Below are 13,046 nucleotides of genomic sequence, written 5' to 3'. Positions count from 1 at the left end.
AATAATTTTAATACAGGACCAAGGTTTAGCTCAGAGGCTTAAGTGCCTGCTTGGCAAATGCAAGGTCAGAGTTCGATCCCTGGTACAAAAAAAAAAAACAATAATTTTAATACATAATTTCAACTATAGGAAGAAAAATTCATTCTACTGTTTCAAAGTTTCAGAGTTTCAAAGCTCCAATCCCTCTTCAGCCAGAAATCTTCCTGTCTTCCCATACGTGGGACCCTCTCACTCAAGCGTGACGTAGCCATCTCAGACGATTGTAGAACTTTTTAGACACTAGCTTTATTTACTTTACAGAATCATAAAGCTGAGGCAAGGGTGGTGTCCTGCTCGCCTTTATGGGTCTGAAGGGTGCAGCAGTGTGCCTGACACATCATGGGTGCCAATCAGTACTTCTTCGTCAATGGGTGACACCATCATCGCCACGCTATATAATCATCTTCTGACTTTTGTTTTCATGAATGTGAACTGCAAAAAGACAGTTTTTTTCTCTGTAAGTCATCTGCTCTTTCCTAACTGCATCTACCAAGTTAGGTAGGTATAGTTGGGACTGATGACTAATTCAGGTCAGAAAGAAGCTGCACGTCTTCGAATGGTTGCTTTCATGGTTGCTTAGCACATGTCTATTACCTTGTATGAACATTCAAGGCTTCAAGCGTGGGTTAGCTGGATTCACTGCTCTCTCTTCTCTTCCTCTTCCTCTTTCTCTTGCTCTCTCCCTCTCTTCTCTCTAGAACTAACACAACTTTCCATTTCTTTTTTGTAGGTAAATGTGAATGCAAGGAACAAGTATTAGAAAACTCCAAGGCATTCTGTGGAATGAAATATACATACGGTGAGTCTGGAATCCTCAAACGCTTCTGAGACCCTATTCAGACTAAAGACAGGGAGGTTTTCAGAAAACAGGAGGCCTAAAGGGTGACATTAGCACACTGCCTGGCACCCACTAGACATCGGGGAAGAGGGAGAGGACCTCGTGTCAGCATGAGAGCTGAGATCAGCTGAGCGCCTGTCCCCTCCCCAGCCTCTCTGACTCCTTAGACCTCTCTACCTTGCAAACGCCAGGAAAACACATCATATAGAAGAAGGAAATGGTACCGCCCTGGGTAGAGACTATTGCTACTTTCAACTTCGGAATGGCTTTTACTGACCATTAAATATACTAAGATAGCTTATCTCGGTAACACATTCTTAACTAGTGCTGGAGGCTTTTTAGTGCTTCATAGTTTATATAGCCTGAAATATGCATTAGAATGAAGAGGAAATTTTTTTTTAAATGAAGAGGAAATTGTAAATTGTGATTTCTGAAACCAAGTCCTGTACAGTGTTTAGGTTCTTGATAACAATGTATTTAATCTCATAAAATATCAAAATAAATATCACATAAATCTTAGCTACAATTATATACACACTTCTATCGCTTCACCTTTAACTTGACTAAAATAAGGAAACTTTTGCAATGTACCATGCCCGATAAAAGAAAAGCAGCTCATAGGCAATGTATTTACTGTCAAAAGCAAGAAATATGGTAAGTTAGCCCTAAATTAGCTCAGGGAAAATATCAGCTGGTTCTCATTATCACACAGAGGCAGCTCTCCCGAAAACAACAATCTTTCAATAAACTGTGTTAATTTTCTATTCTAAAAAACTTGAACATTTTTAATGATGCAATGAAACACTTTCGTTAAGTGCGTTACAACTAAAGACTTGGGGGGAAAATGGGTACTCTCTCTCCATTCCCTGGTTTAATGAGGAAAAAAGCATTTGATTTGTTTATTCCACTATCAAATACTCCTGAGCAGCCGTAGCACAGAGACAAGGCCCTGCTCTCTCTGAGATTATGGGATAGTGGACTAATGATAGGGATCATTTTCTGAGCAAGAGCCCTGGGCCAGACACTGTGAGGCCCACCTTCATGCATTCATCTCACTAGGTTCCGGTCCAAACTTTACCTCTTCTCAACCATTCTCGTGACCATGGGCAGTACATTTAAATTTAAAAGTTCAAGACCACATGAGTCCTTAAGACCACTTAGAAGTCTAAACTTCGATGGTTTTATGACAACAGCTCTAGGGCCACAGATTTCTTGGAATATGAGATGAGCCAAATAGAGCTTGCTCATTACACACAGACCTCCATCAGGATGTAGATAAGTCAGTCAAAACTCACTTAATGATACCGAAAACTGCACCCAAGGTCCCTTAGGTCTACTTTCTTTCCCATTCCTTCTTACCCCATTACTTAGGCCCCGGCCACATCCATCTACTTAGTCTGATTTGAATATTACCAGTTCTATACATATATTGAAATCCTGTGTGGTACTCATAAGTATGTATAATTTAGGCTCCAAATGAAAGGATACATTACACAACCTCATTAGGGTGTGGAAAATATCTTCTAGCTGTGACATATTGGTCTCTGCCATCCCATTATATGCAATCAACTGTAAAAGTATCATACAGTCAAAATATAAATAAAAACCAGGGCCAAAATCATGCTTCCTATATCTTCTATATATTAAAGTTGATAGAGGAATAGATTTAAGATTACATTTGCAGATTGTATTTAAGATTGTATATGGCTGATAGCCTCGTAGCATAGTGATATGAAAGATAGGGGTTGAAATAGCTCAAGAGAAATGAAATAGTTCACATAGATAAATGAGATGAAGCCAGCACAAAAGATGAATGAGCCTAATGATTTTTTTATTTTATTTAAAGGAGGAAAAAAAACAGTATAAGGGTATATGTAACACAGAATTTCAAAAAAACAGTAAGAAATCACTAGTCAATAGGTTACATATTGTCATCTTAGAAATAGCTGCTCAAGTTACAGGATTAAAGCACATAAAGTGGACATTCAAACAGTGAGACTGCAAACAGCTGTGTTGCCTAATGATTTTTTAAAGCAGTTGCACATTCTGGTCATTAACAGTTCACTTTTCTGATATATTCTGAAATGCATATTTAAGTTGTTCAAGTGCGGAAATGTATGTACTTTGATTTCTGGAATTATGTTGTTACAGTGCTAAAGATAAAGATTTTATCAGCTCATGATAAAGGTTCTCATGCTGAGGTCAACGTGAAGATTAAAAAAGTCTTAAAATCTACCAAATTAAAGATTTTACGTGGAAAGAGGACATTATATCCAGAATCATGGACGAACAGAGGCTGCACCTGTCCGATCCTCAATCCCGGTGAGCATTCAACTTTCCTGTGTACATAGCTACCTTGGCTCTGCTGATTCGCTGTTGTCTTACATAATCAGACCACAATCTAAATGAACTCAGAAAGGAGGCATCTTCTTTTCACCATCTGAATTCTGGAGAAAATCCAAACGGTATTGTTTGCACTGATATCAAAAAATTATTTCTCTTCCGTGTACTCTTTAACGGTAATATATTTCAAATCTAGCAAATATAATACTTTCCATCCTAAAAGGAAAGTCTCAGATTGGTTCCAGGTGCCAGCCACGTAGAAAGGACTTTCATGAATTTATCTGCTGCTAGCTAGCATGTTATCTGAAAGCTAGGTCGTGTTACACTGGAACCTGTTCCCAAAGGAAGCTCAAATGCAAAATTCCATCTGTGCAAATAATATTGAATTCATTTTTACTATTGCATGAGAAGCATCTGTTTCTCCTGGATAGAAAACAACTCTCAAGTTCTCATCGTGTTGTTTTTCATTAAATGTTCACTCCGGTTTCAAGTTAGAAACAGCAACAAAAAATAAAAAGTAAACAGAATTTTAGCAAAACTTGAGAAATTATATTTGATCCTTAAAAGGCACAGATAGAGACAAGCCAGTGAGTAAGTGCAGGTACATGCTCTGTATGTGGAAAAAGTTACTTCTTTTTCTTTTTTTTAAGTTGGAATAGGCTACTTACCTTTCTGCCCCTCTCATGAAATTTGAGGCCAGGATTTAGATTTTTGATCATAGTATCTTCATTGCCCAGATAATGGTAACATAACACTCAGACAGTAAGTTCTATTAAAACAAACAATAATTCTGAAAAAGCCTACACCTGCTTATGTTTTCCTGATCAAAGTTACCACCTGCCTCTTAGTGGCACTATCAAAGCAGGTACATAATGCGTATTCTGCATATAATTCTTCTGCATACAAGCTAAGAAACCACAGTCCCATTAATAAGAAGTCCTCTGTGGTCTTTGATTCAGACATTTGAAAGAAACAGACAACAGAGAAACTAGCAACAAAATATCCTCTCAATCCTGGCAACCTAAGCAGCGGTACAAAGGTTTTAATTTTTCTCCCTTCTTAACTAATTTCTCACTATCTTTTTCTGGCCCTTCAGTGATTTATTTAAATTTTAATTTAAAAAGAAAAAAAAAGATAATTTTAAATCCTGAAAAAATAGTTCCAAAGAATACACTGACGTAATGAGAATCTTGGATTTTGAGTACAGGAAACTAAAAATCATTAGGTTTCTATTGCCCAGTGTTGGTGCGCAGGGGCTTTTTTTTAATAAGCATTTTTCTACTATCTTGGCACAAGGAAAAAAAAGAAGTCTGTACAGTTTCTCAGTAAGACATTAAAAACAAAAGCTTTGACCGTCTGAGCCTCCTCCAGGAAGTGAACTATTCTTCCTAATCTGGTTCCTGCCAGGGCCAAAGAATCGACTGAGTTCATCACAATTGAAAACATAAGTGCAATTATTCAAAAAATTCTTGAAAACATGTTTACTTGCTTTGAAAAAACAAAAACTGGAACCTGCCAAAGCAAAACCAGATATTCCTTCATTTTATTTCTCTTGTCCATTGGTACAAGTTCAATAGCCAAAGCCAAAGGAAATGATAAGAAAATCCTGAAACCTTACATATATTTGTGCTTCTGTCCCTACTTTTGACAAGAAGCCATCGAATTGGGTAACCCTGAGAATTCGTGCCTTCTTAATTCATGCTCACGCTGACTCACACATCAGTCATGTGTTTTAGAGTGAAAGGCTAGCACAAAAATATTTTCTTTCTCCATGCATACACGTTAAACTGTGTGCCCTCCAACATGAAGCAGAGTAGATGTCAAATCATAGAGAGGGAAACTAAATGTAAATGCTGATAAGAGATGTAAAGAAAATGCTGCTTTGCATGTTAATTTTTGGTGTAATGCTGCTCCACAACTTACGGATTTATTCAGTATCATTTATGTTCATTTAATTTACATTTATACATTTATACTTAAATTAATGGCAAACTCCTGTAGTATTTGTTTTACCTATAGTTTCAAAGTAAATTTGTTTAAATTGGTACACTTAATTTAAATTGGTATGCTTTTTTTAAAGATTGTTCTTTGGTTTGTTTCTTGAGGCAAGTTCTACTATGCAGTTCAGGCTGGCCTTCAGCTCATTGGGTAGCCCAGACTGACCTCAAACTTGCAGTGATCCTCCTGCCTCAGCCTCCAAGTGCTGGGGTTATAGGCTGCACACTATGTCAAGCATTTAATTGTATTTTTTAAAAGAAGATCTTATTATATTAGGTATGAGATGAACAATATCTAGACTGTTTTTAACTAGTCTGTTAATGCTAGGACTCTTCTGCAGAAGAGAAAGTGACCCTTTACAGAATGTAATTACCTTATAATCCTTCTCACATTGTGTACTCCAGTGTTATTATGTCAAACATTTTTTCTAATGCTTCATTTTCCTTTTTCTCTTCTTTGAAAATATGACAGGTATTTTTAAATTTGCTTTTGTTTACTAATCTTGTTAATAATCATTTTGTTTCGTTAAAGTAATAAAATAGAAATACAGACAGGAGTGGTGGCACATGCCTATAATCCCAGCACTCGGGGGGGCTGAGGCAGAATCATTTCGAGTTCAAGGCCAGCCTTGGCTACAAAGTAAGCTCAAGACCAGCCTGAACTGCAGGCCAAGACCCTGTTTCAAAAAGACAAAAAAATAAAACACAAGTACACTGCAGAAAGGGAAAATATCTAAATTTCACATTTCTCTCTCACGCCCAGTCTCATCTCTGTTACTATCGTAGTATGCATCCTTCCAGATCCTTCTCTGTGTACACAGGTTCCATTCTGCAGCCTACTTTCTTCAGTAATAAGCTTAACCTTCCATTTTAGTTTTCGTGTGACCTAATATAAAATATAAAAATATTAAGTGCTAATAAGAGCCCCGACCCTCTTCCTATTTCCCAACTGATCCTTATGATTTGTCCTTGATGTCATTCAATCCAAAATCACACCTTGTATCTGGTTTTCCAGAACCTCAAGTCCCTTTTATTCCGACTTAGTCTCATTCTTGAGGACTTGTTGAAGAAAGCAGGCAATGGCCTGTGGATTCTCCAGCCTCCTGTGCGTGGACAGTTCCTCCATGTGCTGTTTAGCTTGTTCCTCTGTCCCCTCTACTCTGTAAAGAAAGGTGTGACTGAGTCATGGTAAACACTTTGGTTAGCTTCTGTTAGAAACACTGTCTTCTGCCTCACGTCCAGTCCCATCAGAAGACAGAATGTGGGTGGTCCACACAGGAGTCACCTCATTGACCTCAGGAAGCAGTGAAAACTGTCTGACTCGTGTGTGTGTGTGTGTGTGTGTGTGTGTGTGTGTGATTATGTATTTGAAAAATCAAAAATTTTTGTTTGAAGCCTGAAAAGACTTTTGAAATATAAATACAGCACTAGGTCTGGCCAAATCTCAACATTTTTTTAATGTATCCCTAACATCCTACATCTAAAAACATATTAATTTTATACAGGGAGTATGTGTTATTTGGTATAATCTTTTGCTGTCTTCCAATATGTTTTTCCAAGCAGTTGCTTCACTGTTTTGTTTTGTTTTGTTTTGTTTTTTTGTCTTTTTCCTTTTTATCGGTACCAGGGATCGAACTCATGACCGCCTCCTTGCAAGGCAGGTGCTTATGCCACTGAGCTAAATCCCCAGCCCCAGTTGCTTCACTTTTATAAAATCCTTCTTTCTGTCTACCACGCACAGTGAGTCTCCTGAATACTGATTTATCACAGTGTGTTTTGTGTCCTGGGAGCGCTCACTTCTTTTCCATAGAGAGTGAAGCACAGGGTAGCCTAATACACAGTGAAAGTCTTAGGGTCAGGCAGACCTGATTTTGAGTCAGGGTGCTGCCAATCAACAGGCAACACTGAACAGGTTTACTAACCTTGTTGAGCTAAGTTTCCTCACTGATTAAAAAAAATAATAATAACACATATTTCACCATAAATGCGGTATTGTCTAGTACACTTGTCTCAACTGTGTACATATAAAATTAGGCACCATGAATATATGCAACTACTAATGCAGATCTCCCCCTTCAAAAAAGTCTAATATTAGGCTGTGATGGCTCACGCCTGTAATCCCAACATTCGGGAGGCTGAGGCAAGAGGACTGCTGTAAATTCCAGGCCAGCCTAGTCTATAAAGTGAGTTCAAGGCCAGCCAGAACTGCATAGTGAAACCCTGTCTCTTACAGACCAAAAAGAAAGAAGGAAAAAACTCTCCTACTAAATATACCCGCTAACTGTGTTCTCTTTTAGGTTTGGAGTACCTGGTAGCTGGGCACGAGGATGTAAGAACAGGCAAATTAATAGTGAATATGAAAAGCTTTGTCCAACACTGGAAGCCATCTCTTGGAAGAAAAGTCATGGATATTTTAAAAAGAGAGTGCAAATAGCAGTCGAGGGGTATCGCACACAATGACACTTCTCTGTGTACACAACACCAGCTTAATGAAAAAGAGACCTCAAAAATACAACTGGAAGTGTTTTGTGTAAGTGCCAAACTGTAAAGAAATGTTGTACCAATCTGTTCTGGAACCGTGTTTAAATTCAGTTTTGCTCCAGAAAGAGAAACGGGAAACCCTACACTGATATGTTTTCTATGGAACTGATCCTGAAGGTCGTGATTATTAGGGAGATTTTCATAGCAGCGTGATCCTTAGCAGCAATCCATTGAGGGCAGCACCGCTCACAAGGACTCCTTCCTCCAGCTTTGGCTATGTTACTTACCTTTGAGGCTACTTAAAGTCATTAATGAGATTTTAAGAGATCCCCAACCCTACCATCAGGAAAGGTGTTTCTTGAAAAGAGCCTTCCCTTGGGTGTTGTGTCTGAAATGGGACCTGTGGGGTGTGAAGTGGGACTCTCCACGCGTGTATAGTATTTCCTTGTATAAAGCACTTTACTACCTAACAGTCGTGTTGTACAGATTTGGAGACTGCTGCTGACAGGAAGAAAAGAAAGAGGTGTGTGTAAGAAAACCTACTGAGACACAGCACTGCCACTGCCCACGGACAAAAATGACCATATAAAGGAAGCTGTTCTGTTTAACTCTGAACCCTCAGAGGACAAAACCTAAAAGAAGACTATATTCCCATGAAGTCTCAGCTTCGGGCTAGAGGTTAGATTCCACAGTCCTGGCCCCCATGAAACTGTTTTAAAAACTAAAAAAAGAGACTTTAAAATAAGGGAAAGGAACCCGAAGTGTAGAAGAGGTATGCTCGCATAAAGGAAAGGAGGACCTGAACTTCTTAAAAAGCTCATTTATTTGCAATGCACTTGTATACATTTCAAAAATTATTGTAGACACAGAATGTGTTATGTTTTTTATGTTTAGTATTTAAACCTAAACATCAAAGCAGTTTTCTCCTTTGTCTTTATTAACAGTAATGGTCACTATATATACCCATTAATTTTAACACAATGTATGTGATAGTTCACCAAATTGCAGTTTCTCATTATTTCTTATTTTTTGCACCCAGGCATAACCACTCTATATAGATTCTTTCATACTTGAATATACAAGACGTGAACCACAGTGCCATAAGATTAAATTCACATACAGAACGTGTTTTCCCCCCTGAGGTCCTGTGGACTTGCAAAATATATATAAATATATATATATTGCTTTGTTAATTTGTTTTTTATATTTCATATATGTAATAAAGGAATATGCTCTCCTGATTTTTGTCTCATTTCCTGATCAACTCTTCTAATGATGCTGAAGATTAACTTCTCTTAATGAGAAAATTTAAATCTAATTCCTTAAGTTAAAAAAAATCAGAAAAAAAGGGACCAGAGGGCCAGGGAGTTAGCTCAGCAGTGCTTGCTAAATTCTGCCTGGCAAGCCCAAGGTCATGAGTTCGATCCCTGGTACCAAAAAAAAGAAAGACAAAAAAGGACTAAAAGCTAATTCAAATAAGCTTACTTTCTATAGCATTTAAACACAAACTTTTTCATCAGCTACATTAAAATTTTTATATTAAAATTATTTAAACTAATTTTAAAAATAAAAGTTCATTATTGAAAATAGAAATATGAGAAAAAAACATTTGCACTCTTAATGGTTATTAGTATTTTAGTGTTTGTGCGTAGACTGATTTCTGTGTACACACATACCTTTTAAGTAATTGGAATTATATTAACCATACTGCTATGAAATCTTTTTTTCCATCTGAGACATAGCTCTGAGCTTCTCATCTGTTCCTGTCTTATCTTATAAGTGAAACATTAGTTGGTCACAATTTACAAGCAACTTGAAAAGCATATTGGCAAGTGTATCACACCAAGAGAAGTATTCTGCATACATCAAATGTATGATTTTCCACTTTACTTTGTTTAAAATAACTATCCCTCTAAGGGAAGAATAAAAACAGTGACTATTTTTTCAAATTGTAAAAAGATTTGCATAAAGCATTAAGTAGAAAATTATTTCAGGATAGCACATAATTAGCTCCCTACCCAAAGCACAGTGTTTTGAAAATTCTGAACAGATAGCACATAGCAGCATTTGTCCGTATAGAAGGAAGAGGGGGATTCTGGCTTTTTTACTTTACATACATCCATATTGCTTGACCATCACTGATCACGAACTATTTTGTAATATTTGTTCAAATTGTTTTTAAAGTATGTTCAAGTAAAATAGTAAAAGTTTAATTTTATCCAGTCGGTCAACTGTTGGGCCCTAATATACCTTCCTAATCCATTTAGTATTTGATTTGGGGGTGTGGGGGGTGGTATCTAGAATCAAACTCACAATCTCATGCTTGCCAGGCAGGTGCTGTTGCAGTTTGATATTAAATGATTTCCCAAAATTCCTGTGCTGAAGGCTCTTGGGAGGTACTAAAGCCTTCAGGTTGAAGTGCCAGTGGGAGGAAGTGAATCAGGGGAGCACACTTCAAAGGCATCATGGGTAAACAGGTTCTCTCTACCACATACTCCCACCACAATGTTCTGCTTCACCACAGGCCCAAATGCCACATGACAAATGACCAAGATCTGGAACCTCTAAAGTAAATCTTTCTCCCTTTAAATTGTAGACCCTCCTATATCTGCACAGTGATGGGAAGCTAACACGAGTCCTCTGTATCTAGAATCATCTTCCTCAGAGTTGCCCTTTTAAGCATCCTCTTTGCAACTTTCAGGAAAAAAGAAGGTAGCAGTTAAAATCATTTTTTTAGGATCTTGATCCTCAAGTTGTTTTTAGCCCTTCCACCACAGCTTTAAGCTTCCTATGAGCATCCTTTGGCCTGCAGAGTACAAAAAAAAAAAAAAAAAACAAGAGCAAAAGAAAGGAAACTTTGTGTTCATCAGTTGTAGAAGTAAACAACATGACACAGAATGATCTGGGCACCTTGTGACCCTTTCCTTCCCATCATCCCTCATCCTACCATACTTCAAGGTAGGCTTTCTTCTCCTTGGCACCTTTCACAACAAGCACCTTGGTACTCAGGCAACAGAGCCAAACAAAGCGTCCATCTATGGCTTTGCACGAAGCCAAACACTTTCTGCAGGAGCTGCTGGGAAAGTGTCTGCCCCTAGAGCTTTGCTCCAAGTACCACTGGGCTTTGTGAGTCAGCAGAGTTACATAAGCACTGCATACCTAACTGCACCCTGTGCCTGAGGTCAACGCAAGCTGAGCCCACTCCTTATATCATTTTCCCTGTAGAGGAACGTTGCTAATATTTACTATTTGATGCAATGGAAATTTTCAGTAACAGGAAAATCTTTTAATAGTGTCCACGCAAGGAGGTCAAATCTGTGGGGATGGAATGAGTGGACAGGCTGTGTCCATCTGGTTCTATTAAACACTGTAAGGCCGGGCCGGGTAAACACAGGACGCGTGAGGGTTAGATTCTTGCAAAAGAAACCCTTTTCTGTGTGACACTTAGCAACTCAGAGGGGTGGGGAAAGGACTTGAAAATGTCCTACACTGGCTGGCCTTTGCCACTCTCCGGAAAGCCTGAGGACAAGAGGGGTGGGCACCGCTCAGCCACCACGGGGGTTTGTCACAGGACTCGGGACTCAATCGCTTTTGTGTGCATTGTTTCAGATAAGCAGCAGTCCCCTAACTTAACCTTATCACAGAGCCAGTTACTCAGGCTTATTTCCCATCGTTTGGAAGGAAAATATTTATGAACAATCTCGGTTTTGCAAGGGAGATTGGTGAGATAAAAATGGAACAGAAGCACGGGGGTGCGCTCCATGTGACTGAGGGTTTGTTTTTGAATCAGTCTCCCAGAGAAGCATCAATGTGACAACTACTTTTTCAGACAGGATGCCCTGGTCCCTGTATCCTTCCATTTTCACCAAAGGAATCTGAACATTTCTTTCCTTCTCAGGCATTGGTAACTATGTTTGAAATTACATTTTTTTTAAAAGTACACATTCTCAGGTTTATAATTAGTCTATGCACGTGTACCAAGTAACTAGGAGTGCAGTGTCGTCACAGGAAGAAAAAAAGAAAGAAATATGCAGAGCCAAAGAGATATTTCTAAAGCATAAGACCAAATGTTAGTATTAATAAATGCCTGAATCCACTGTGTGTGAGTGTGTGAGTGTGTGTGTGTGTGTATGTGTGTAGTATGAGTGTGTTTATGGTACCAGAGATAGAACCAGACACACTCTACCACTGAGCCACATCCCCAGCCCATTTATTTATTTAGTATTTAGACAAGGCATGGCTGAGTTGCCCAGGCTGGCCTCCAACTTGCCATCCTCCTGCCTCAGCCTCCTGATTACCTGACATTATAGGTGTACACAAGCATCCCTAGTTCTCGAGTTTAAAATGTAGCCATACCATGCTCCAAAATGTGATCAGTGGAATGAATTACAGGATTGGTACCTTAGTAATGATTTCTAAATTCAAGCATATCCAAGATTTATTAGCGGTAATCAAAGCACAGTGTGCTCAGCGCAGCAAGCACAACGGCATGCCTATAACTCCTGCTGCTCAGGAGGCTGAGGCAGGAGAAGCACTGGAGCCTAGGAGTTCAAGACCAGCCTGGGCAATATATCAAGACCCTGTCTCAAAAAATAAAAATAAAAGAGGACGGAGAACCTGTGAATTAGCTTGGTGATAGAACACCCATCTAGCATGCTGGAGGACAGGGGTTTGATAAACCATAGTAGGGTACACATCTGAAAATGAGGGGCCAGCAGTCAGACAAGAAATCTTACTTCCCAAAAAGGAAAACATCTCCGTTAGAAAATGTTCCTAGTATCAATTAAATGGTCTACTAAGAACTCCCGGATATTACCAAAGATTTCTAACTTGGTAAATAAAAAATCAGAAAAGTAACAACAGGAACAATAATTTTGACGTTGATAAGAGACGCACTTTTCCAATTGGTGCCTCTGAGTTATTATCATCTCATCCTCCTAAGCACCCCAAGATGTGTGCTACCATTTCCATTTCCCAGATGAGAAAACTGAGGCACAGCAGACTAAATAGTCCTAGGAACTCCACTAATTATGAGGAAGTTTGGAGCTGAACCCAAGCATTCCAACTCACAGAGATCATGTCGTAACCACGAAGCAGGAACTCTGGAATTCAGAAGGGGTCCAGGGGACAGGGTGCCAACTACACCAGTGTCCCTGCGGGCTGTTGCTTTTGGATCCTAGTCAAAAGAAGAGCACTGAAACCCAGCATTTCTCCCAGGCTTCCTCCTCCACACTCAGAATTATAACACATCCTAATACTCCATTCTGTGATCACGTAACTTTCAACTCTTTCTCTCACGGTGACATTGCCACAAGAGTAATGGTGTTTGCCATAATAGCAGTGAGATG

General features: G+C 38.8%; 1 protein-coding gene across 1 annotated transcript in view; it reads left to right on the top strand.

Moving 5' to 3' along the window:
* The window catches only part of Ntn4 (netrin 4), a 102,106-nt gene extending 93,167 nt beyond the window's left edge, over positions 1 to 8,939 (top strand). The window contains exons 8-10 of the mRNA XM_063255333.1: positions 770 to 838; positions 3,029 to 3,199; positions 7,515 to 8,939. Coding sequence (XP_063111403.1) covers positions 770 to 838; positions 3,029 to 3,199; positions 7,515 to 7,651 — 377 coding nt within the window. The 3' untranslated portion in view covers positions 7,652 to 8,939. The remainder of the gene's footprint in view (positions 1 to 769; positions 839 to 3,028; positions 3,200 to 7,514) is intronic.
* Positions 8,940 to 13,046: the final 4,107 nt, after the last annotated feature.

The sequence above is a fragment of the Cavia porcellus genome, unplaced genomic scaffold (assembly GCF_034190915.1).
Source record: "Cavia porcellus strain 051 isolate PalLab524CR breed Dunkin Hartley unplaced genomic scaffold, mCavPor4.1 scaffold_8, whole genome shotgun sequence".
In the NCBI taxonomy this organism is placed as follows: Eukaryota; Metazoa; Chordata; class Mammalia; order Rodentia; family Caviidae; genus Cavia; species Cavia porcellus.
Note: the sequence above shows the minus strand (reverse complement) of the source record. Positions and strands in the feature narration are given on the sequence as shown.